At 53.5% G+C, this 23,610-nt stretch overlaps 3 protein-coding genes across 16 annotated transcripts; 2 read left to right on the top strand and 1 right to left on the bottom strand.

The window, feature by feature from the left end:
- Nucleotides 1–1,175: 1,175 nt before the first annotated feature.
- Nucleotides 1,176–3,515, bottom strand: Tmem205 (transmembrane protein 205). Of its 3 annotated transcripts, none has more exons than XM_046436466.2 (4): nt 3,386–3,515; nt 2,738–2,846; nt 2,471–2,634; nt 1,176–1,516 (listed from the first exon to the last, which is right to left on the bottom strand). In XM_046436466.2, exons 2-4 carry the CDS (start codon nt 2,835–2,837, stop codon nt 1,211–1,213), a joined length of 570 nt encoding a protein of 189 aa, XP_046292422.1. In that variant the 5' UTR covers nt 2,838–2,846; nt 3,386–3,515; the 3' UTR covers nt 1,176–1,210. The 3 variants fall into 3 exon arrangements, with proteins under 3 accessions (XP_046292422.1, XP_046292421.1, XP_046292423.1); XM_046436465.2 differs by having other exon boundaries at nt 3,370–3,439; XM_046436467.2 differs by having other exon boundaries at nt 3,268–3,400.
- On the top strand, nt 3,421–9,433 carry Ccdc159 (coiled-coil domain containing 159). Of its 9 annotated transcripts, none has more exons than XM_046436454.2 (14): nt 3,421–3,535; nt 3,701–3,801; nt 5,232–5,335; nt 5,434–5,822; nt 6,318–6,351; nt 6,575–6,663; nt 6,748–6,829; nt 6,981–7,176; nt 7,647–7,714; nt 7,791–7,867; nt 8,199–8,320; nt 8,537–8,619; nt 9,083–9,184; nt 9,355–9,433. In XM_046436454.2, exons 2-14 carry the CDS (start codon nt 3,794–3,796, stop codon nt 9,357–9,359), a joined length of 1,359 nt encoding a protein of 452 aa, XP_046292410.1. In that variant the 5' UTR covers nt 3,421–3,535; nt 3,701–3,793; the 3' UTR covers nt 9,360–9,433. The 9 variants fall into 9 exon arrangements, 8 of the variants coding, with proteins under 8 accessions (XP_046292410.1, XP_046292411.1, XP_058432617.1 ...); XM_046436455.2 differs by having other exon boundaries at nt 3,428–3,535; nt 3,738–3,801; XM_046436453.2 differs by lacking the exon at nt 3,421–3,535 and having other exon boundaries at nt 3,611–3,801.
- A 136-nt stretch (nt 9,434–9,569) lies between these two features.
- Plppr2 (phospholipid phosphatase related 2) lies at nt 9,570–18,470 on the top strand. Of its 4 annotated transcripts, none has more exons than XM_046436461.2 (10): nt 9,570–10,199; nt 11,343–11,514; nt 12,128–12,207; nt 13,027–13,140; nt 13,267–13,402; nt 14,278–14,549; nt 15,458–15,634; nt 16,510–16,632; nt 16,941–16,992; nt 17,124–18,470. In XM_046436461.2, the coding sequence occupies exons 3-10, from the start codon at nt 12,142–12,144 to the stop codon at nt 17,465–17,467; spliced, it is 1,284 nt and encodes a 427-aa protein (XP_046292417.1). In that variant the 5' UTR covers nt 9,570–10,199; nt 11,343–11,514; nt 12,128–12,141; the 3' UTR covers nt 17,468–18,470. The 4 variants fall into 4 exon arrangements, with proteins under 4 accessions (XP_046292417.1, XP_046292416.1, XP_046292420.1 ...); XM_046436460.2 differs by having other exon boundaries at nt 12,952–13,140; XM_046436464.2 differs by having other exon boundaries at nt 16,510–16,616; nt 17,124–17,304.
- The last annotated feature ends 5,140 nt before the right edge of the window (nt 18,471–23,610 follow it).

The following is a 23,610-nucleotide window of genomic DNA, read 5'->3' as shown; positions in this document are numbered from 1 at the left end:
GGGCGGGGCTCATAGGCACCGGTGGGAGGGGCGGGAGGCCGGCCCGAGCCTCGCGAGCGGAGCGGGTGGTGAGTAGACCGTCCCTAGGCTCTGCCCCGCGGTTAAGAGCGCCGACACTTTCTAGTCTTGTGACTTTGGACACGCTTCTTAACCTCTCTGGGCCTCAGTTTCTCCATCCTTCAAGTGGCCCCTCTCACAGGGTTGTGTGAGGATTCTGATGAGTTAGTGTTGGTAAAGGGCAGTGCGTGGTCCTAAAGTGGGCATTTGTAGTTAAAACTACCTTTTACCCATGAGGAAACCAAGGCTCAGAGAGGGGCAGCTCTTTGCCTGAGGCCACACAGTAAGATCTTTTTTTTTCTTTTTTTAAAATATTTTTTTAGTTGTAGATGGACACAATACCTTTATTTTTATGTGGTGCTGAGGATCGAACCCGGTGCTTCATACATGCATAGAGAGCGCCGCACTCTACCACTGAGCCACAACCCCAGCCCCCACACAGTAAGATTTGACATAAAATAAATAAATAAAATTGGCATTTAGATTTTAAAAAGAAGCCGTGTTTTCTTCAAGCCAGTAGGAGAGTAGTTACAATAGTTCAGGATTTGTTGGCGTTCAAGCAACTGGCTAAATTCTGCACATCCGTGTCTCAGGAGAACAGTAGGTTCTTTTTACGTGTGCCATGCGGGTGAACTGAGATGCAGTGCATTAGTTAGGAAGGGCTTGAATATGCTCAGTAACAAACAGCACCAAAGTCTTCACAACACACAATAGCCAATGACTGGTTCTCACAATGGTTGCAGTGGTAAAGGGAAAATGCAGCATGGTATGTCCTGTCTTGAAACACCTCTCCTTAGAGGAGACCCATGCCACATCCGCTCACATTCCATTGGCCAAAGCAAGTCACACAGTCACTCCCAGTGTCAGTGGGATAGGAAATTGTCCCTTAGGGATAGGAACCAGCTATTGTTGCAACAATACATGGTATGTTCAATGGTTAACACCATGCCTGCCATACAGCTGGTGCTCAATGAATGGGTATCACTAGTGGAAAAGACTTAGGGGCTGTATAACTAACATTCTGAATCATGCCATGTGAATAGGGAAACAGGACCAGAGCTACCATTGCACACACACATCCCTGCTTCTCATGGGCCGAGAAAACGACAGAAGCCATCTCCAAAGAAGCATTTATTGACATACAGGGTCCATATTAGAGGCTCCTGAGGCCCAGGGCAAGGCCAGCGAGGCAGAACCCATTGCTCAGGAGACAGCCCAGATTGCAAAGAGAGGACAGGCCATGGTAGTGGAAGAAGTTCCGGCGGAGAGCACTGTACTTGGGGTTCTTCTCCCGCAGCTGGCGGTAGGGGTCGGGGCCCTGGAGGCTGCCGGGCACCTCCCCGCCTAGGCCCTGCTCCTTCTCCACAATCTGCAGGGCCCACATGGCAGCTGTAGTGTGCGGCTCCAGCCAGTGGGCATTGATGGTAGCCAGGGTGAGGCTCAGGAGCTGCAGGCAGAGCTGGCAAGCGCAGCGGGAAGAGAAGGTAAGCTGTGCCTGGGGGTGGGAGGGGCTCTGGGGAGGGCGCGTCTGCATCCTCACAGTCCAGAATGGTAACAAGACAGCACTGAATCAAAGCCAGCAACCCCCCCCCCCCACTTCCCTGGACCCAGAAAGAGGACCTGAAGCTGGCGGCCCCTAAGGAAAGGCCGTGGGGGTGGCTCCATCTCCTCTATTCCCCCTGAGCCTCTCTCCTCTGACACCCAGACTGAAAGTCCACGGGGCAGGGGCTTGTCTCCCCATCTCCTGTGTTCCCCCAAACTGTGGCTATCTAAGGGCAGGATCTCTCTTCCCAAAATTAGGACAGAGAACTGACTGACTCCTCGTTATCCCAAAACATGGAGCCCATCTCTCCTCTATCCTCAGCCCAGACTCCATAACTTGGGTCCACAGGAAGTGACTAAAACATCTGTGAAATTCTAGTCACCCATAATCCTCTTCTGTCTCTAGATTATTCTTGTCACACCTGTCAGGCCTAACCTGCCCACATCTGAGAAACTTAGTGGGCAAAGGGAGAACAAGGTAGAGAAACCTGAGATGCAGAGATGGTCCCTTGCCTCATGGCTGGGGACATGTGTGAATGGGGTAGGGAACCCTAAATCCCCAGTTGGGCTGGTTTTTAAACAATGAGCTGGGGTCAGAGTCCGAGCACAGCTGAGTCACCTCAGCTTGGCAACAGGCCCAGCCATGGGGAAGAGAGGGAGCAGCAGCCAAGAGAGACATACTGGAGGATAGACAGGACTGCTGGGGACAGTTGTGTAGACTGTGCACTGCTCAAGGATAGCCAGTGCCCAGCTCTGTCTCCACCAGGAAGAAGGGGCATGATTTCTTTCTTCCTCAAAGGGATGATCATAGGTGGTCATTGGGATCTTGGAAACAAGTCTCCAGAAGATAGTGGCACTCAAGACTGCGTACCTGGCTGGCCTCCCAGAATGTAAGCTGAGCCCAGGCACGCTGTGGAGCCAAGATGCAGAGGTTGATAAAGGCACAGCCCATGGAGATGTAAAAGTAGAAAGGGAAGAGTTTGCTCTGCACGAGGCCGAAGGTATGTCGGGGAAGGGTTCGGAAAAGCAGGAAGCCTGTGAGGTAGGGGACCACATGCCTATTAGGACACTTCCAGGTTCCCCTCCCATTTTGATCCCCACCCTGGGTATCCATGATGGCCAAAAAGAGGGTCCCTACCTGAGGCGAAGGTCACCCACATTTGCATGCCCCAGGCACCTGACAAGACCAGTAGATGGACCACCTTAATCAGTCCTCCTGGGTTCCCGCCTTCCTCCATCTTGTTGCCCTGGGAACAGGCACCAAGTGATTCAGGGTTTTACCTTTGCCCTGTGGCCTTAAACTCTGTGGGTCTGCTCCGGGTGAGGGTCACAGTCGATCCAACAGCTATCCAGGGAAAGCAGCCCAGGAGTGGGGGTGGGGAGACCCAAAGTAGTCCTGTGACAACCCCGACCCCAACTCACCAAACGTCAGCACTCGAGATCTCAGGCTCCCTAGACTACCCCAACACTCCTGCCACCTCTGAGCCCCTCAAATGTCCGTCCCAACAGCTCAAGCCCGCTTGGTCTTCAGAGATCACCCTAAGTATCCCTCCGGGGATCCAGTTCTAACAGCCAAGGCCCCTCCTCTCCAACAGGACCCGACATATCCTAGGAAGACCCTCTCCCATATTCTCCCGAAGGCCTCGTCTCTCCTGGGAAAACCCAAACCTCATCCGAGGACACCGATCCCACTGTCGGGAGCCCGGGCCTCTGCCCGGAGCCCCCGGAGTCGGAGACCGCAGGCGCTGGGGCCAGTCTCCAGGGCCGTACCGTCCGAACTCCGTACCTCTCTCCCGCGCTCCGGGGCGGACCGCGGACCTCCCGGGCAGCCTGCAGCCTCGCGTCGGGACCCGCCCCAACCAAGAACTCGTCCCGCCTCCAGCTGAGTCCGAAACCAATCGGATCGTAGTTCTGCAGCCCCCGTCCCGCCCTCCAGGTATTGAGTAATCGGCTAGCGAGAAGCAGCCTGGAATCCCGCCCCCTCTCCAGGCTTTCATCCAATGACATCGCGGCTACTAAGGCACCAAATAGGCCTTCGGATCCCTCGGCGGAGGGCGGAGCTAAAACGCCGGCCACACCCCTCTCTGTGACTCTTTCCTAGGCCTCCGCGCCTAGGAAATACGATGGTGCCCCCATAGGATCAAATTTCAGCGTCACAGCTGGGGACTGGCTTCGCGGTCCCTGATGGGAGAGCATGAACAGGTTGGTGGTATGCGGTAGGTAGGGATGGAAGGCAGTCCGGAGCTTGTCTAGGGCAGGATTCACGACCTGGGGGCGGGGCCCAGGCTGCTGACCCCGCCCCCTTCCCAAAGAATTCTCCCCGGAGGATGGCGGAAGAATCCATCAACTTTGGTGGGCAGGGAAGGGTAGGCATGACTTCCTGCAGCTGAGGTTCAGATATGGCTTTTCTTTTCCCCCTCCAAATCTCTCAGATCCCCCATGGTCTTCAGGTCCGTCACCACTATGTTAAACTGCCAACATTGAGATGGATCAATATACTGAATCATGCCAACCCCGTAAAATGGATACAATGATATCCCATTTTCGTGGTTGGAGACACTCTGAGGCATGGAGAAGCCCAAGAATTCTCCAACACCACACAGTTGGGAAGCAGCAGAGCTGGGATTTGACCGTCCAGCTGGAGGGTGTCGTTTCTTATCCGTGATGCTCTCCTGCCTCAGAAGATGAGGATCTCCCTAAATCAGTGTCTCTTGAAGGGGTCCCTAGAAAATTTCAGGCAGAATAACCTGTACATTACAGGGTTGGTGTGAAGATTTAGTGAACACTCAGAAAATATGAGCCTAAAAAAAAAAAAAAAAAAAGGATTAATAGAGGTTTTCCGATGGTGTGCCAAGTAGGGTTTTGTAGGAGCCTCCAGGTAGACTGAGCCAGGGGAAGGACACCAGGCAGAGGGTTCAGCAAGGGCAACAGAAGAGGAAGGTAGAAAAGTTTGGAGAACTGGCTGAGTGTAAGCCAGGGCAAGGTGCCCTTCACCTGGAAGTTTTTCCAAATAGATCAGCCCCAGGTCTTTCCATCTGTGTCAGCTCTGATTCTACAGGAGGGGCCATGTGAGATCCAGAGCTAAGTTATTTCCTGTTCCCAGCCTTAGCTGGCACAGGCCTGGGCTCAAATTGAGCTAACATTTATTGAAGAGATATGCCCTGCCTCTCCTGCTCACCCACTACTGGTTTTATTCACCTGTAGGGCCAGGCCCAAACTCCTGTGCTTGGCTTCAGTGCCTTAGCTGAGCTGTTCTACTGACTTCTTGCTGCTTTCTCTTGGATGCTGCCTTCAGCCATCCTGAATTTACTAACACAGAACATGAGGTTCTACATCTCCAGACTTTGCACATGCTATTTCCTTCCAGGAATGGCCTCCCCTTAAGGGCCAGTATTAAGGTCCTTTGCATCTCTGGGCTCTTCCAAGGCCTTATTTCTTTGGAGTCTTCTAGGTCCTCCTTGTTGCCCCACCTAACTGCTGGGAGTGGGATCATCTTTCATCCAGCTTCAGCTCCTACCATAACTGAGAGGCTGGGTATTCAGAGCTGAGGCCTCTCTGGGTTGTCAGGGAGGGTCTGGAGTGTTGGGATACGAGGGGTGGTCTCAAAGAAACTTTTGTCCCCCTCTTCACAGTGACCCTCTTTTGGCTGGCCTACCCCTGGACCAGGACTACTCTGTACCCCCTCACTCCCCTTCTCATTCATCCTCCAACGTGTGTTTGCCTGCTTATGGGAAGTGTGAGTTTGTTGAGGGGCTGCCTTCAGGCTGGAGAGGGGAGGGGCTGGGGATGCAAGGCATGCTCTGGCCTGTCCCTCAAGGAAGTCCTCCCCACTAGGGTCTTCTTCAGACAAAGCTGTGGACTGTAGGAGTTATTGGACCAGGACCACAGAACCAGAGACCTTGGAACCTATTGCCTCTGAGGACACAGTGAGGATTATAGATTGGAAACCAGGGTGGGGCTCGGGACCTCAGCCACATGGGGCTCCCTCCATTTCTAACCCAGACCAGCAGGAGCACTGTAATGACCAGGATCTTCTGAAGAGGCATCAAAACACAGCCAAGGTCACCCCACCCAGGAAACCCCTTCAGTCTAGGAAAACACTGCAGTATACTTCTGTGGGACTTAGGGAAGGGGTTATGGGGCAGGGGGACCTTCAAGGGTACTCAAGCTATACGTGTTCAGCACCTAGAACAGCGTCCTCCTCTCATCAGGATCTCCATAATGTAAGGAGTGGATGGAAGGGATGTGCAGTCATGTTATTTGGTGGGGTTTTTGTTTGTTTGTTTTGCTGTGTCTCTGGCTGTGATTTGGCTTGTATGTCAAAATGTGAGCAAATGGATGCCTGGGTTTTACAACCTAGCATGCATGGCTGTGCCTGAGGTTGGATGTCTGGGTGTCTGTATTTTGGCAACCGTGTGTAGTGCCGTTGATGCCCACTGCAGACATTGTCAAGGCTGTTTGCCCCTACGGAGGAGGGCCATCACCTGAGCCCAAGCCAGGGACAGGGCTGGCATCTGCTATCAGGGGCAACTTACAGGTCTACACACATGTGGGATGTGCCACACAGTGCATTTCTGAGCATGTGCAAGCCAGATGTGCCTGGAGGCAGCTTTGCCAGCGCTTGTGGTTTGGGACACCTATATCTCAGAAGACCCAACTCTTGTCCAACCTTCCAAATTGGGCCAAATTTCCACTCCCTTCTTGTCCCCCTTCCCTAGAAGCCCTTGGAGACCAACTCTTCCAAAGTCAAAGGTAAGAACCCTCCTTCCCAATGTAACTGTGGGAAAGACCTGGCTGTTCCCCTTCCAACCTCTGCCCTGCAGATGACCACCATTACCACTAACCATTCACCCCTGCTCCAGCTTCAGCAGACCCCCAATCTGTACTTTACCCCAGCTTCTATCCCAATCTGAGCCTCTGCTGATTCTGTGCTGCCCTTGTCCCCACCCCAGCTCACCCTTACTTCTGCCCACAGCTAAGTCTACGATGATGATTCCTGACTCCCAGAAGCTCCTGAGATGTGAACTAGAGTCACTCAAGAGCCAGCTACAGGCTCAGACCAAGGTAAACCACCCTGGCCCCATCCTCAGCAACCTCTGCCCCACTTTGCCCTCCTTCCTACCCCAGGCCTGACCTCTTCCCTCACAGGCTTTTGAGTTCCTGAACCACTCTGTGACCATGTTGGAGAAGGAGAGCTGCCTGCAACAAATCAAAATCCAGCAGCTTGAAGGTAAGGACTGGATGGAAGTCAAGGTCAGGCTGGTGGGTAGTTCTGTCAGGGTCAGCCAGTCTGAGTTCCAGGACCCTGTCAGGCCAAGATTAGGGCAAGCTGGGCTTAAAACTGACCTCAGGGCTCAGTCAAGGTCCCAACCTCTCTGCAGAGGTGCTGAGCCCTGTGGGCCGCCAGGGAGAGAAGGAGGGCCAGAAGTGGGACACAGAGCAGGGCCGGCAGGAGCTCTATGGGGCGCTGGCCCAAGGCCTTCGGGGGCTGCAGAAGACCCTGCGTGACAGTGAGGAAGTGCAGCGGGTCCGCACCACTCGCTGCCTGCAGCTGCTGGCCCAAGAAATCAGGGACAGGTGGGTGTTGACAGGAGGGCAGCCTGACGGCTGGGAGAAGCAGGGAAGGCCAGGAAGAGGGACAGGGGAGAGGCCTGGGAAGGGGATGAGGGCTCAGTGAAAGGCTTGGGGGATAGGAGGAAGGGATGAGTGGCTCAGGGGAGATTGGTGGCTGGGGAGAGGGTGCTGGGGAGGCTGGGAGACCAGAAGGCAGGGGAGACCGGAAGCTGGAGGTGGGATGGGGAAGGAGGCTAGGGACTGAGGAGGCTGGGGTGGTATGGGAGGCTGAGGGGGGAAGGAGGCAGGAAGATGGAGGCCAACAGAGTGGAGAGGCTGAGAAGAGTGGTCAGGAGGAGAGGAGTGGGAGGTAGAGGGACAGTAGTAAGAGGAAGGTAGGCAGGTGTGTGTGGGGGAACAGATGGGGACCTGGGAGGCAAGGGAGACCTGGGAGAAGGTAGCAAGTATGGGTCTAGTCTGCCCTGTTCCCTCAGCAAGAAGTTCCTGTGGGAGGAGCTGGAGCTGGTACGGGAGGAGGTGACCTTCATCTATCAGAAGCTTCGTGAGTGCCTAGAGCCTACAGCCAAGAGGGGGGGCCTGTTGCTGTGATTGTCCCCCTGAGCCCCCTCCCCCCACAGAGGCACAGGAGGAGGAGATCGCGCAGAACCTGGTGAACATCCAGAAAATGCAGAAGACACAGGTGAAATGCCGCAAGGTGAGCGGAACAGATGGGGGACCCTGGGCAAGGTGGGAGTGTGGGGTCTCTACCAGCCTCTGCCGTCAGACTGGAGGCTGGGTTCAAATCTCAGCTCTGCCACTTACCACTGTGCAAGCACAGGTAAGTCATTTTGTGTTTCTGGGCCTCAATTTGTTCCTCTGTGTCATGGGTATAATAATGACATAGCTCTCCCTGATCCTGTAGCTGGGTTCACTGAAGGTTAAGTGCTTTGAATGCATCCTGGCATATAATAAGTTCTCATAATGGTCCCCTTTCACCATCGTCATTATTATCATTGTGTCTGATCTCTCATCCCTGCGGATCCCAGGTCCTGACCAAGATGAAGCAGCAGGGGTTTGATCCATCTGCCTGGCCAGAGACTGAGGAGGTGCCACTGGGGGGCAATGGCTGCTGGAAGGATGACCTCCAGAAGGAACTGAGTGACATATGGTGATGCCCAGCCCTCGGTCTGACCTCTAACTGCTGAGCCTCATCTGACCAGCTCCCTCCAGTTCCATCTGGCAGTGACCACTGGAACCTGGAACCCATCTGAGTTCAGACCTCCCTCTCCCCACAGGACTCACCTTCCCTAGGGTTCCCCCTGCGTAGTCCCCACCTGGAGCAGTCCAGTGTCTTGGGGGATCCACATCTCTCCATCTCCCATAGGTCTGCTGTTCATGGGCTGCAGAACTCCATTGATGGCCTTACTATGTCTTCGGGGGTCCACCCCCGGGCTTCAAGCCTCAGGGGTGAGGAGACTGAGCATCACTCACAAGTCGGGGGTGGAGTAATTAGCCAGCTTTGCTTAGTGGGGTCATGTTCAGAGGTTCTATTAGAGAGTCACATCTTTCGAGATTTAGTATCGTTTTTTTCCCCCAGTACTGGGCATTGAACCCAGGGGTGCTTAACCACTGAACCACATCCCCAGCCCTTTTATCTTTTATTTTCAGACAGGGGTTCCCTAAGTTGCTGAGGCTGACCTTGAACTTGTGATCCTCCAGCCTCAGCCTCCTAAGTCATTGAGATTATAGGGATGTGCCATCACGCCCAGGTGTTGGGTCTTATTTTATAGTTAGGGTTAGGGTTAGGGTTACTGTTACATTAAGTAATGCTCTGAAGTCACATTAAGGAGTTATGGGAGGTTTCATCCAGGGGTCATTCAGGGTCACATTCAGAGCTCATGTGTGAAGGGCCACAATGTCTCTTCCACAGGCCACAATGGGCACCGGTGCCTGAGCCCTCCACTCCCCTCCTGGGACTCGGACTCAGACTCTGATAAGCCACAATTCGGCAAGAGCCGATCCTTTCCACACGGTGAGGATCCTCCCTGACCCCCACCCCACCCATTTCCCTTCTGGCCTGCCCTTGATTCCAACAGCATAGACCCTCAGGACCACCCCAGCTCCCTCCTTGGGCATCTGGCCCCTGTCCTGAAGCCCTGGAGTCCCCTGGGCCAGGCCCTGACCCGCCCTCTTTCTCCACAGATTGAGCAGCCGGGACTGCTCTTCCTGAAGACCCCTCCAGACAGAGAATAAACTAGCCGAGACCCTCCTCCACCCCTGAGGGCTTGCTCCTGTCCTTCCTGTGCCCTCCCTCCATTTACTCCCACCATTTACTTCGCAGTGTCAGGAAAGATGTAGAGACCCCAGGGACTGTTCGAAATGTGCGGGCTAGAGTCAGGGGATAGTGAGACCAGACTTAGTATATGACAAGATCAGGGGTCAGTATGTCCAGACACGAGTGACCAAACAATCTCTCCAAAGGGCCTTTTCTTTCTAGGGAGTCCCAAGGATCTGGCCCTCTGCTACAAATTGCTACAAATGCCCAAATGGGGAAACTGAGGCCCAGAGGGCGTGAGGGGTTCAGCGTCACGCTGGGAAGCCCCGCCCTCCCGTTCTCGAGGCCTCCCACCCCAGGGTCCTCCTCCTCCGCCCCCGTCCTTCCGTTCCCACCCTCATCTGTGCTAAGTTGCCCCGCTCCCAGGAGCAACCGAGGCCCCTCCCCGACACGCTCCGGAGGCGCCGCAAGGCCCCGCCCCTTGGGCGATGCAAATGAGGCTCCGGAGGCCCCGCCCCTCCCGCGGCCGCGGAGCCTGCGCCGCCCCGCCCCCCCGCCCGACAGTGTCTCCGTCTCCGCGTCCGTCACCGCGGCCAGACATCCGTCTGTCTGCCCCGCCGCACCCGGGCCGTCTGTGCGGAGCGGGGGCTCAGGCGGCGGTGGCGGCCTGCACTGGGTGAGGGGGGCCTGGGGCGTCCTCTCACCGCCTCATCCCCTCCGGGGGCTTCCCATCTTCCATCTGCTGGTCGAGGCCCGGACTCCGGTTTCCGAGGTTGGGTCCCATCGGGTCCAGCACCGGGAGGGGGAAGGGAGGCGGCGAGCTGGGGCTTCAGACCGGGCTGGGGGAGGGGAGCATGGGTAGAGGACTCCACGTCAGGAGCCAAGCGATGGTGGTGAGGGTGGCTGAGGGTGACTGATTGTGTGGTTGTCATTGTGTGTCAGTGTGCGGTTGTGTAATTGTCGTTGTGTGGTTGTATGGCAGTGATTGTGTGACTTCGGGTGTGTCCGTGTGTGTGTCTGCTCTATCGTGTGGCTGCTGTTGTCAGTGTCACTCAGATTGTGTGTGTGTGTGTGTGTCTCTCTCTCTCTCTGATGTTGTGGCTTCTATTTGGCGGCACTGTGATTGCTTTTACTGTATGTGGCCGTCTTGGTGTCAGTATGGTTGTGTGTGTGTGTGTTATTGTGTGGCTGCTGTTGTGTGTTCTTTCTGATGATGTGAGTGTGTGGCTTGGGTCTGTGATTGTATGCCTTATGTGGCCACATGTGAGTCTTTGTCATGGTCCATGGGTATGCCCTTGTGTGACCATGTGGCTGTGGTTGTGGATGGCTCCTTGTCTCTCCAGTGACTGTCAGAATGGATGAGAGACTGTTAATGTGTGTGGCTGCCACTGAAAGCCTTGTAACTGGGGGTGTGACTCTGTGACCCGGTCTGTGACTCCCATTGTGTACGGTGGTTCTCTATACTGAGACTCTTAAGTGTGTTGGCAGCCTGAGTCTACTTCCATGACTGTGACAGGATGAGGACTTGTGTGGGGCTGTTCTTGTAGCTGTGACATGTGTAGGGTCTCCTGGTCTCCCTGACTATGTGACTGTGTGGGGGAACGTGTTTGATCTGTGTGGGTGTCCATGACGGGCCGTGCGCATGCTGTGCCTGGTGTGTGTGTGTGTGAATGCTGTTAGAAGGTTGTGGGTGTTGGGTACCTGTGTGAATGAGCGCCCTGTCTTGTTCACCATGAGGCAGGCGCCCAGTATTGTGCTCTTGGTCCTCATTGGGACAGATGAATGAATGTCATGGGGGTGCAGTATTTGGGACTGGAGGCTGTGATTGGGTTGTACACTGTGAGGGTGCTAATGTGGGTGACTCTGGGGGCATCTGGGGCCTCTGGTGACCCTTACCCTTCATGTCACATGGCAGAACGAGCCTCGTGGATGGAGCTTTGGACCCAGAGTGCCTACCCTTGCCTACCTGGGCCTTAGTTTCCACATCTTCACAATGGGGGTGACTATCCCTGCCCTGCTGGCCACCAGGAGTGGCTGTGAGTCTGTGGTGGCGGCAGCCTGTCAGAAGCCCTAGGGCATTTTCACAGGTGAGTTCAGGTGGGAGAATGGGTGTGAGCTGGTGTGACTGTTGGCCCCTGAAGTCTGGAGACTGAGGTTAGAGGGTTGGCGGAGGGAAGGGGAGAGGCAGCTGGCTGGGAGGTGGGGGAGGAGGGGAAGCAGCTGGGAGAGAAGGCGAGCCTGGCTATCAGCCCGCACCAGATACCACAGCCCATGGGGACTGAGGAGGGGACCCCCAAGGAGGCCATGGGAAAAGGGCCTCACGGAGGGACCCAGCAGGGTTTGGGGGCATGGAGCATGGAGTTCCCCAGGGAAAGAGCAAGGAATCCCCTAAAACCTGGTGGGGGTGGTGTCATGGAGGAGCCCTTCTAAAGGCCAAGTGGGGAGGGTCCTCCTAAAAGGCCTCTGGTTACCAGCTCCGAAGGCTGTAGAAGGGGACCACTGTAGAATCTTTGGGGTCCCTGACAGGCTAAAGGTGGTGTTGGAGTGGAGTATCCCACGGGCCAATGAGGTAGGATCTGGATTGTACAAAGCTGTCCAGAAGGCTCAAGGGGCAGAACCAGTGGTCCCTGTGGCCACAGGGATGAGGCCAGGGTCCCAGTGGTTGCCCTGGCGGTCCCACTCCCTGCCCCTGCTCTGCAGGCCCAGCCTTCACTATGGCGGGAGGGAGACCTCACCCGAAGAGGAGTTTCTCCATCATTCCCTGCTTTGTCTTTGTGGAGGTGAGGACCCCAGAACCTCTCCCAGAGGTGGCACCCCGTCTTCCTGTCTCTTCTATCTCTGCCCAACCTCAGTCTCCCTTCTTTTGCCAGGTCCCCACCTGGATCCATTATTCCATCTCTCCCTAATCTCTCCCTGTTACCCAAGGATCTCCATTGCTGTCCCCCTTCTCTTGAGAAGTGGTTACAAGCTTGGGCTCAGAAAGTGTCCTTCTCTGAGTTCTAATCCCACTCTGCCTTGTCCATCCATACTCCAGGACTCTTAAGTGTGTTGGCACCTGAGCCTCAGTTTCCTCATCCTTAAATGGGTGTACTAGGGTCCCTCTCTCCAAGGGCTCTTAGGAATGTAAAATATATAAATTCACAGAGAAAGGCTTAGTGGGAAGCTTCTCTACAGTATAATTTCAGGTGTAATCCCACTGGGTGTGCCATCTGTTTTGAGCCTGGGCCCTGTTCTCACTCTTCCTTGGTAATCACTACTCTCCCTCCTCTCTCTCATTCCCTTTTCTTCCCTTTTCTCTCCCACCCCCCTTCTTTTTCCTCTTCTTTCCCCTTCTCCTGTCTTCTCTCACTTCTGTCCTCATCTCTCTCTTCCTCTCCTTCCCCTCTGTTCTTTCCCTCCCTCCTTGTCGTGGTCCCTCTTCATCTTCATGTCTGTTTCCCTCCTTTCTCTTTCTCTGTCTCCATGGCCGCAGAGCCTCTGACCTTCTCTTCTCTCTCTGCTCTCTCCTGCCCTGGCTGGTGCAGTCAGTGCTGCTGGGCATTGTGGTTCTGCTTGCTTACCGCCTGGAGTTCACAGACACCTTCCCCGTGCACACCCAGGGGTTCTTCTGCTATGACAGCACCTACGCCAAGCCGTATCCGGGGCCTGAGGCTGCCAGCCGAGCACCCCCCGCCCTCATCTATGCCTTGGTCACTGCTGGGCCCACCCTTACGGTGAGATGGTGTGGGTTGCCTTGGTCAGACCCCGGAGAGGACCTCCCAGGAGGCCAAAAGGCCACATGGGCTGGTGGAAATATGGGCCTGAAGGCCAGGGAGACCCCATCTTGGTCTTGTCCACAGATCCTGCTGGGGGAGCTGGCACGTGCCTTTTTCCCCGCGCCACCCTCAGCCAGCCCCGTCATCGGGGAGAGCACCATCGTGTCAGGGGCCTGCTGCCGCTTCAGCCCCCCGCTACGGAGGCTGGTTCGCTTCCTGGGTGAGAGCCTCAGCCCATGGTCAGCCCTGTAGTAATAGGAAAGGGGGAGGCAGTTGCAGAGGCAAAGGGAGAAGGACTGGTTCTGCCATCATAGAATTCAGAGTATGAAGGAAAAAGTCTTCCAGTTGGCGTGATGGAGACTACAGGGGGCAAAGAGGGACTTGGGTTCAGTTAGAAATAAAATGGAGGTTCTGGAGGACTTGGAGGGGCCTAACCCAACTACAATGGCACATGGAGGAAGAGGGCCCAAAAATGGAACACGGGGAGTTTTGGGCACAGAAGGCGCCATGCCTGTGGCCAAACACAGTGGGTCCTCAGAGCAGGCAGGTGAGACTCCCAGTCACATTACCTGGGGCCCCAATCACAGTTGGTCATGGGGCTGGGAGTAGAGCGTGTATCTGAGCATGGCTCCAGTGGCAGAGGGCTGGAGATCCAGCTCTGGCTGATTAGGGCCCCAGGGGAAAAGGGATCAACTCAGCAAAAGTGGGACAGGCATAAAGAGGCCCAGCCATCCTTAGGGTTTTCTTAGGCGGTCCCAGGCCTGGGCCTAATCTGATGGGATGCTGGTTACAGGGTCCAGCCTCTGCTGTAATGGGATTCCAAGGCAAGGCCACTCTTGACATAGGATAATCTGAGAGGGACAGAGGCCACATGTTCTTACAGTGAAAGTTCCAGGGGTAGGAGGCTCTGAGGTCCTTCATGGTGGTCCCCAAAGAAGGGGGACCTTGGCCCAGGTATAATATGGTCCCAGGTGTGCTTTAATGGTGCTTCTAGGAACAAGGAATCAAGCAGCTGGTGGAGACTGGGGGCTTTCAGGGGGAGGGCCATTGGGCATCAGGACTGAGGGCATGAACCCCTTTCCTTCCCCCCACCAGGCGTGTACTCCTTCGGCCTCTTTACCACGACCATCTTCGCCAATGCGGGGCAGGTGGTGACTGGCAACCCCACGCCACACTTCCTGTCAGTGTGCCGCCCCAACTACACCGCCCTGGGCTGCTCACCACCCTCACCTGACCGTCCAGGGCCTGACCGCTTTGTCACTGACCAGGGTGCCTGTGCAGGTAGCCCCAGCCTCGTGGCTGCTGCGCGCCGCGCCTTTCCCTGCAAGGATGCAGCCCTCTGCGCCTACGCGGTCACCTATACGGCGGTGAGCACCTGGAGGAGCAGAGGGGTCAGGAACACGCGCATGAGGTGGGCTGCCGTCAGGAGGCTTCCAGACCTGGAGCCTTAGATTCCTCACCACCTCCTGCTCCATGAGGCCACGCCCAGGTGCTATGATCCCGTCCTAGGGCGGAGTCTATCGTTAGGGTCCCTGACTCCTCCGCTGGGTCCTGGCCACAGGACCTGCCCTTGGTGTCTAACCATGGCTCCTGCCCTGGTAACGGCATGCCCAAAGAAGGCTCTTGCCGCCACACTGGGATCAGGACGCTGTCCTGGGAGTGTCGAACTCTGCTCCTTAGGTTCCCACAAGGCAACAGTCCTGAAGAGTAGGTGGGGGCTAGACGGTGGGCGTCAGCCCTTCCCCTGGGCCTTGGCCCGCCCTTGTTGCCCTTGATCTCTAACTCTCCTGTTTTTCCCTAGTCCCAACCTCTGTTGCTTGTTCCTTTTTCTGGTCTCTGGGATGATGTTCTAACCTGGCAGTGGCCTCCTGGGGCTGGGCATGCTACCCGCTGAAGCTCTTAGAGCTGCCCCTTTGGCACCACTTCCTAAACCCATCCCCACCCAGGAAGCGTCTGGGACTTTGTCCAGGTAGTACAAGGGTCCCAGGTCCCGACCTCTGCTCTTTGGAGCTCTGGTCACATTCCCCTAGCCCAGCAGACTGTGTGCGTGGGACTCCATGACCCCAACTCCTGATCCCTCTAGTTGCCATTTCAGTCACATCCCCATTCTGCAAGAGCTCCTTGGAACCCTGGAGTCCCTTACTCTGTGCCTGTAGTCCTGGATGGCGCCCTCCAGCCCCAAAGTTTGATGGTGTTTCTCAGCCTGAAAGACAGTGTCCCCGAGGGTTGATCGACCTCACTTCAGTGTGTCCTCTGATCAGTCTGGTTCCCACAGATGTATGTTACCCTCGTGTTCCGCGTGAAGGGTTCCCGCCTGGTTAAACCCTCCCTCTGCTTGGCCCTGCTGTGCCCCGCTTTCCTGGTGGGCGTGGTCCGCGTGGCGGAGTACCGCAATCACTGGTCGGACGTGCTGGCGGGCTTCCTGACTGGAGCAGCCATCGCTACCTTTCTGGTGAGCCCCAAACCCACCCATCTCCATGGGAGACCTCCCATCGGCCCCTTGGCCTTGGGCTCCACATTACTTTGGGCAGGTCCTTTAACCTGACCCAGGCCTGTATGTTCTCATCTGTGAAATGGAATAACAGGATCAGGATCATGGCAAGGCCCTGTCTTGGATGCAAAATTGAAGACAAACATTCAGCAATTAAGATAAATAATTTAATGAAATCTTTTTTTTTCTTTCTTTTTCTTTTTTCTTTTCTTTCTTTTTTGGTACCAGAGATTGAACTCGGGCACTCAACCACTGAGCCACATCCCCAGCCCTATTTTGTATTTATTTGGAGACAGGTTTTCAGTGAGTTGCTTAGCCCCTTGGTTGGCTTTGAACTTGAGATCCTCCTATCTCAGCCTCCCAAGCCGCTGGGATTACTGCGCTGGCTTAATGAAATCTTTTTAAAAATCAAAATTCATGCCAAGTAATCACAACATACAAAACATTAACATTTTAAATGGGGCTGGGGGTCAGTTCAGTGGTAGAGCGCTTGCTTAGCATGGGTGAGGCCCTGGCTTCCATACCCAGCACCGCAGAAACAAAAAGCAAAAACCACAAACCAAACAACCAAAACCAAAAGAGCTATTATGAAGACAGGGTGAATCCTGCCCTTGACAGTCAGCCTTGCTTGCTTCTCCCTAGTCCCAGCCCTGTGGGTACCTAACTCTTAGTGAAGCGCAAGAGCAGTGCTTGGCACATAGTAAATACCATCAAAATGTTAGCTATTTGTGGAAACCTGAGCCTCAGTTTCTTGATCTGAAAAATGGGGATAATATTTACGTAACTCCTATGCCATTGGCCTCAGGCCTCAATAGGCCCTTTTCTCTCTGTCACAGGTCACCTGTGTTGTGCACAATTTCCAGAGCCGGCCTCCCTCTGGCCGAAGGCTCTCCCCCTGGGAGGACCTGGGCCAGGCCCCCACCATGGACAGCCCCCTCGAAAAGTTAAGTGTGGCCCAGGTAAGGGGGGCCGGGGGCTGTACCCGGCTGGAGAGGGTGGTGGGTGGAGAAGGCCCAAGGAAGCAGGAAGTGGGATGGCAGGGCCCTGGGGAGGTGGAGAGGTCAGCCACACTTGCGGACTAGGTCTCAGGGAGGGAACAGCCCTGAAGACTGGGAGTGCACACCTTCTGCCCCCTGAGGGGACACCATTAATCCAGAGAACTCTGGTTGTCTTTTCCACTGGGTTCTTTGCTTAAAGAGCCTTTCTTGGTTGTGGCCGGTGGGTTCCAGGGGTCCTCTAGCCCCTTCCCTCTGCCTCTATGTCTCAGGAACCCGAGGCCTGCAGGCCGCATTCGACACCGGCACGGCTCACCCCATCCAGTGAGTGTGGGGACAGTGGGGGGACAAACAAGGGGGGACTTCCCGGTGGGCAGCCACTGCGCTCTCACCTAGACTTTCATGGCCCCCTGCCAAGATCTCTAATGCCCTGCTCTCTGATGCCTGCCCTCTAGAGCCGCAGAACTGCGCCCGCCGTGGCCACCTGATCCCCAGCTGTGTGTCCTCTAGGGCCCCAGCCATGTGTTCATCACCTCGTGTGCCCCGCCCTCGATTGAGGTCTGAGCCAACGCCCCTACCACTGCCCTTGCCCCTTCCAGCGCCAACTCCCAGCCAGGGCCCCTCACCTTCCTCTCCTGGACCTGGGGGGCCAGGCGGGGGTGGTGGACGTGGCCGGAAGCTGCTGCTGCCCACTCCCCTGCTGCGGGACCTGTATACCCTCAGTGGACTCTACCCCTCCCCCTTCCACCGGGACAACTTCAGCCCTTACCTGTTTGCCAGTCGCGACCACCTGCTGTGAGGCCCACCTATCCACCCAGAACCTGCCCATGTCCCCCTTTCTCCCCTGCCACACGTGTATGTGCGTGTGCCGTGTGAGTGCCAAAGCCTCCTGTCCACAAACCAGCCAGGCCCTGACATTAGAAGATGGCTGGAAGGATATGGGGGAGGGGAACCCCTGCCTCTTTTGCCCTCTGGGACATTCCAGTGGGCACATCTGCTGGTTGGGCCCTTGTACCTAGGATTGTCCTTTTAAGGGCTAAAGTTTGACTCAATTGGCCATTGCCCAGCCAATGAGAACCCCCAGTTCTCAGAATTCTACCCAAAAGGGGTTTACTCTAGCCAATGGGAGCCTCCCTCTCACTTCTTAGACTCCTCAGGCAAGAGGGCAACTCCAGCCTGCATTCAGTGTCTGAACGGCCAATAGGAGCCCTGGGCTTTCAGAAGTTTAGAGTGGGTGGGTATGATTCCAGCCAATGGGGGACCGCCTGTGTTTAAGTTTGTGCAGAGGAGAGGGGGGAGACGGGTTCATCCTTTGCTACCAGATCCTTTCTCCTCAGAATCACAGGGTCCAGCTGGAGTGTGGGGGGCAGGCTCCCCCATGGCAGGGTCCTTGGGGTACCTCTTCTCCCTCAGCCCCTCCCCCACATGCACCCTCTCACCCAGTCCCACCTGACTCCCTACTTAAGCAGGGCTTACCCCAGTTCAGATGTTTTGGGGTTCAGGGTGCTGTGTCTCCCCTTGCCTGTGCCCAGCGCACCACCCAACCCTTCTGTTATTTATTAGGGCTGTGGGAAAGAACTTTTTTTTCTTGGAACCCACCCTGTTCTTCACACTGCCCCCCATGCCTCAGCCTCATGCAGATGTGCCATCTTGGGGGGCATGGGTGGAGCAGAGGGGGCTCCCCTACCCTGAGCAGCCAAATGCAGTGGGCAGAGGAGACATTGTCCCCCTTTCCTGCACCCTTCTCATCTTTAATAAAGATCTGGCTTCTCATCTTTAATAAAAACCTGTTTATAACAGAAGTTTGGCCACTTGCCTGCCTCCCCCGGGCAGTGGGGTGTGAAGGACTGTGACTGTGGGTCTGGATGGCTGTGAATCTGGGTGTGGGTGTACTGTCACAGTGTATCTGAGGACAACTGTGGAGATGCAGTTGTGTGGCCATGGAGCCAGCAATTTGGGTCAAAATATGGCTTGGCGGTTCTTTGTTGTGTGGCCTCAGGAAAGTTAATTAATCTCTCTGTGCTCTTGTTTCTTCATCCGTCCAATGCAGATAATCCTCACAAGCCACTAGGGCAAACAATACATGACTGGGGCCTCACATGAAGGTGTTCCTCAGATAGCTGGCCTGTTTCTGACAATAGCCAGAGGGGCAGAGCGAACACGAGACAGGGCAAGGGTGTGAGAGGGAAGGAGGATGCTAGGAGACACTAGGAACCTCCAAGCCAAGTATCTGGCAGCAAGGGACTGATTGGGAGCTTGTGCCAAGTGCCAAACCCCCAAGAACTTAGAAGAGACTGGGGAGGGCAGAAGGACAGGGAGCTCCAGACACTGTGGCTCTGTGGGGCTTCAGACAGGCCATTTGGATCCCAGAGATACTTAGGAACCAGGAAAGGGGAATCTGCTTCCCTTCTTGCCACATTCATTCAACAAACACTATGGGACACCTACCAAGTGTCAGGTTGTGTTAGGCTGCTGAAACAAAATACCATAGGCTACGTGGCTGATAAACAACAGAAAGTTACTTCTCAAAGATCTGGAGGCTGCAAGGTGTGGTGGCGCACACCTGTAAACCCAGCAGCTCAGGGGGTTGAAGCAGGAGGACTGCAAGTACAAAACCAGCCTCAGCAACTTAGCAAGGTGCTGAGTGACTCAGCAAGACCCTGTGTCTAAATAAAATACAAAAAAGGGCCAGGTATGTTTCTCAGTGGTTAGTGCCCCTGGGTTCAATCCCCAGCACCAAAAAAAAAAAAAAAAAATATGGAGTCTGGGAAGTCCAAGATCAAGGCAGCAACAAATTTGGTGTCTGTTGAGGGCCTGTCCCTCTTGGATGGCTGTCTTATTCTACTATGACATGGCAGAAGGAAGAAGGAGCTTTCTGGGGCCTCTTTAATTAGGTCACGAATCTCAGCACCTAATCACCTATGAGAGGTCCCACCTCCCAATATCATTAGGTTAAAGGTTAGAATCTCAACAGGAATTTGGGGGGGCAGGCACAAGGACCATAGCAGTAAACAGAACAGATACAAATCCCTGCCCTCGTGGAACTCATAAGCTAATACCTGATAAGCAACAAAGAAAATAACCTATATACAGATAGATTCACACTACCAGTTTTTATAAAAGATTGAAAACAAAAAAATTTTTTTTTTTCATTTTTGAGGGGAATTTTACTCAGGGTTTCAGGCATGCTGGACAAGAAGTGGTCTACCACTGAGCTACCTTCCCAGCCTTTAAAAAAAATTTATTTTAAGACAGGTCTCACCAAGTTGCCAGGGCTGGCTTCAAAGTTGTGGTCCTCCTACCTCAGCCTCCTGAGTAGCTGGGGTTAAAGGCATGCCCCATTTTCTTTCTTTTTATTTGTTCTAATTAGTTACACATGATAATACATTTTGACACATCATACATAAATGGAGTATAACTTCTCATTCTTTTGATTGTACCAAGCCCATTTTGAAAACCAAAATCCTTTCTTAACTCCCTTGTGTTAAAACCTGATCTGAACTGATGTGAGGTTAAGTATAGCTTTTAATTATTTCACTTGATGCAAATATTCTTGTTTTACTGTAGATAAGGTGTTTGGTCTTGGTATATTATATATAAACCTAGGCCCCACTAGGGGTATTATGCAAGACAGAATTTACACCACATTACCTTTAAAAAAAATTGGAAAAGTTCTGAATTCCAAACTCTGAGATCAAAGACTTAGGTAAGGGACTGGGACTGCTGATATATTAGAGAGTGATATGGGATAAGGAGAAAACGCAAGCTAGGGAAAATGTGAGAATTGTGGATGGGACTTGGCTTACAATTTAAAGAGCATGGCCAGGGGGATGTGAAGGAGTAAAGGAAAGGAACCATGTAAATATCCAGTGATAGAAATAGCAAGTGCAAAGTTCCTGAGCTGGAGACCATGCCTGATGTGTTTGGGGAACAGCAAAGAGGTCTGTAGGGCTGGAGTGGAGCGGGAGAGTTGGAAATAGAGGAAGAAGAGGTTGGGGAGATGGTGAAATGGGTCGTTGGCCACAGGGAATAAAATGGGAGAACTAGTGAGCTGAAGGTGGAGGACAGACAGCATCGACCAACCTGCTTGGCCCACCACGGCTCTGTTTACATCTCACACACTTGAAATCCGTGCTTCCCCCTGAACTTCCCCTTGGGCCAAGAATCAAATAAAACCTCAGTACCACGGACAGCACCTCTGCCCACTTCCGCTACCGCTGTCCAAGGTGCTGATGCGGAGACAAGGGGGTAAGAATGACTTAGGTCTGAAGGTTGGTGACAGCAGCCCTGGTCTTGACCTCATTCTCAACTTTAAAAGATGGATGAACTCCAGTAGAGAACACCTCCATGAGTCACAGCATTTCAAATTCAACTCCACCAAAACGGCTGTGTTTTAGAACGTACGAAAGAACACTATTGTCCTTGACTCGAAACCCTTGTGGCCAGGTGCTCTGGTGCACACTGGTAATCTCGGCTACTTGGGAGGCTGAGGCAGGAGGATTACAAGTTGGAGGACAGTCTGTTTTAGCTTTTTGCTGCAGTGACAAAACACACACACAATATCTACAAGAACAATTTTAAGAAGATAAATTTATTTGGGGGCTCACCGTTTCAGGGGTCTTGGTTCATAGATGGCTGACTCCATTCCTCGCAGCTCGAGGTCAGACAGAACCATGGTGAAAGAATGTGGTGAAGTCAAGCAGCTCAGGGCATGACCATCTGGAAGCAGAGAGACACTAAGCTCAGCTCACAAAATATATATCAAAGGCTCACAAAATATGTATCAATGACCCACCGCATTCAGCCACTGCCTGTAGGCACCACTCAGTCAATCCCTATCCAGAGACTAATTCACTGATTGGGTTGTGAGATCCTTAACCCAATCGTTCACCTCTAAACTTTTTTGCATTGTCTCACACATGAGCTTTTGAGAGACACTTCATATCTAAACCATAACAGCCTCAGCAACTTAGCAAGGCCTTCAGTGACTTAGTGAAACCATCTCTTAAAATAAAAAGGACTGGGGATGTAGCTCAGTGGTAAATCACACAAGGGCTCAATCCCCAGTACCCATAACAGAGAGAGAGAAGACACACATTGAGAACACGCTGGGAGTATAGCTCAGTCGTAGAGCACTTGCCTAACATGTGAGGCCCTTGTCAATCCCTAGTACCACACACACACACAATATCTCAAGCCGGGCATGGTGGCCCATGACTGTCATCCCAGCAGCTTGGGAGGCTGAGTGAGGCAGGAGGATCACAAATTCAAAGCCAGCCTCAGCAAAAGTGAGGCCCTAAACAACTCAGCAAGACCCTGTCTCTAAATAAAATGCAAAATAGGACTGGGGAGGTGGCTCAGTGGTTGAGTGTCCCTGAGTTCAATCCCAAGTACCCCCCCACACACAAAAAAAATCTCTCTCAAGACCGCAGTGGCTTTCTAAGCAAAAGCCAACCTCCTAGTGCCATGGGCATTTGCACTTCCATGTGTGTCCACCTGGAAGGCTCTTCCCCTGCATTCATGCTTCATTCACTCCTTCACCTCCTTCGGGTCTTTTCTCAGCTGTCACCTCCCCAGCAAATCCTACCCTGACCACCCTATTTGAAACTGAAAAATCCAATTGGTCTTTCCACCTTCTCTTCCCTGTGAAAACAATTTTTAAATCATCTGCTCATACACTTTATGTTTAGTGGCTGTTTTCTTCTCGTCAGCTCCACTAGGTCAGAGACTTTGTCTATTTTTCTCTCATGATTGGGTCCCCAGCTGCTCTATCAAAGCACCTGGCACTGGTGGCTCGAACGGGCCCTGGAATACAAGAGATTCTCAAACAATGTTTGTTGGAGTAATGAACCAATCGCTTGAACATGGCATAGACTAAGAGGAAGCAGGGACTGACCCTGAACCACCACTTCTCCACCCCTGGCCCCTCTGCAGCCCCAACCATGGGCTGCTGTGCCCTCCCATGGAGCATCTCTGTTTTAAATGCCTTTCTGTGAAGACAGAAAAACGGAATTCTGAGAAGTGACAGAAAGAACTGTGGTCCAGAGAGATTTGCCAAATGTCTGCATCACGACTGAATGTCCTCACCCAGCCGACATTTATGAGCACCTACTGGGTGCCAAGTGCTGTGCTAGGAGCTGGGGACCTCGCAGTGAACAAAACAAAGACTTTATCTTTGTGGAGCTGACACTGTAGAGAGGAGAGATGTCATCAAGTAAACGCTTAGTGTTGGAAGTGATGGTATTCGAAGCAGTTGAAGAGCGAGCCTAGGTGCAGTGGTGTATACATCTTTAGTCCCAGCTCCTCAGGGGGCTCGGTCAGAGGACTCACTTGAGTCCAGGAGTTCAGGGTCAGCCTGAGCAACATGATGAGACTCCCTCTCTTTGGAATAAAACAGAGAAGGCTGTGCAAGTTTTCACACATGGTCAGAGAAAGCCTCTCCATGTAGATGCTATTTGGCCAGAGACCTAAATGGAGTTGTTTCTTTTTTTTAATATTTTTTTTAGTTGTTGATAGACCTTTATTTTATTTATTTATATGTGGTGCTGAGAACCGAACCCAGGGCCTCGCATGTGCTAGGAGAGCCATCTACCACTGAGCCACAACCCTAACCCCTGGAGTTGTTTGTTTTTTATAAATCTGCTGGGTGTGATGGTGCTTACCTATAACCCCATGACTCCAGAGGCCAAGGCAAGAGGACTTCAATTTGAGGCCATCCTCAGCAATTTAGCAAGACTCCCAAAAACTTAGTGAGACCTTGTCTCAAAATTAAAAAAAAAAAAAAAAAAAAAGGACTGGGATGTGGTTGAGTGGTAAAGAACCCTTGGATTCTATCCCCAGTACCAAAACATGAGATAAACAGATGTCTATGAATGACTGCTCTGGGTAAAGGAACATCAAGTAAAAAGGGCCTGAGCTGGGGCCTCAGAATGCCCCTGGGTA

Source organism: Marmota monax, unplaced genomic scaffold (assembly GCF_021218885.2).
Source record: "Marmota monax isolate L192 unplaced genomic scaffold, Marmota_monax_Labrador192_F-V1.1 WCK01_AAM20220418_F8-fsc00021, whole genome shotgun sequence".
NCBI lineage: Eukaryota > Metazoa > Chordata > Mammalia > Rodentia > Sciuridae > Marmota > Marmota monax.
Note: the sequence above shows the minus strand (reverse complement) of the source record. Positions and strands in the feature narration are given on the sequence as shown.

What these genes read in the sequence shown, in the direction of transcription:
- Tmem205 (XM_046436466.2), bottom strand. Translation starts at nt 2,837, where the DNA reads ATGGAGGAAGGCGGGAACCCAGGAGGACTGATTAAGGTGGTCCATCTA. An exon ending in GTGGGTGACCTTCGCCTCAG is followed by an intron (nt 2,635 to 2,737) that starts GTAGGGACCCTC and finishes CCTACCTCACAG; the next exon opens with GCTTCCTGCTTTTCCGAACC. An exon ending in CATTCTGGGAGGCCAGCCAG is followed by an intron (nt 1,517 to 2,470) that starts GTACGCAGTCTT and finishes TGCGCTTGCCAG; the next exon opens with CTCTGCCTGCAGCTCCTGAG.
- Ccdc159 (XM_046436454.2), top strand. An exon ending in GCCCAAGAAATCAGGGACAG is followed by an intron (nt 7,177 to 7,646) that starts GTGGGTGTTGAC and finishes CTGTTCCCTCAG; the next exon opens with CAAGAAGTTCCTGTGGGAGG. An exon ending in AAGGAACTGAGTGACATATG is followed by an intron (nt 8,321 to 8,536) that starts GTGATGCCCAGC and finishes CATCTCCCATAG; the next exon opens with GTCTGCTGTTCATGGGCTGC.
- Plppr2 (XM_046436460.2), top strand. Translation starts at nt 12,142, where the DNA reads ATGGCGGGAGGGAGACCTCACCCGAAGAGGAGTTTCTCCATCATTCCC. An exon ending in CAGCCATCGCTACCTTTCTG is followed by an intron (nt 15,635 to 16,509) that starts GTGAGCCCCAAA and finishes TCTCTGTCACAG; the next exon opens with GTCACCTGTGTTGTGCACAA. An exon ending in AAAAGTTAAGTGTGGCCCAG is followed by an intron (nt 16,633 to 16,940) that starts GTAAGGGGGGCC and finishes TCTATGTCTCAG; the next exon opens with GAACCCGAGGCCTGCAGGCC.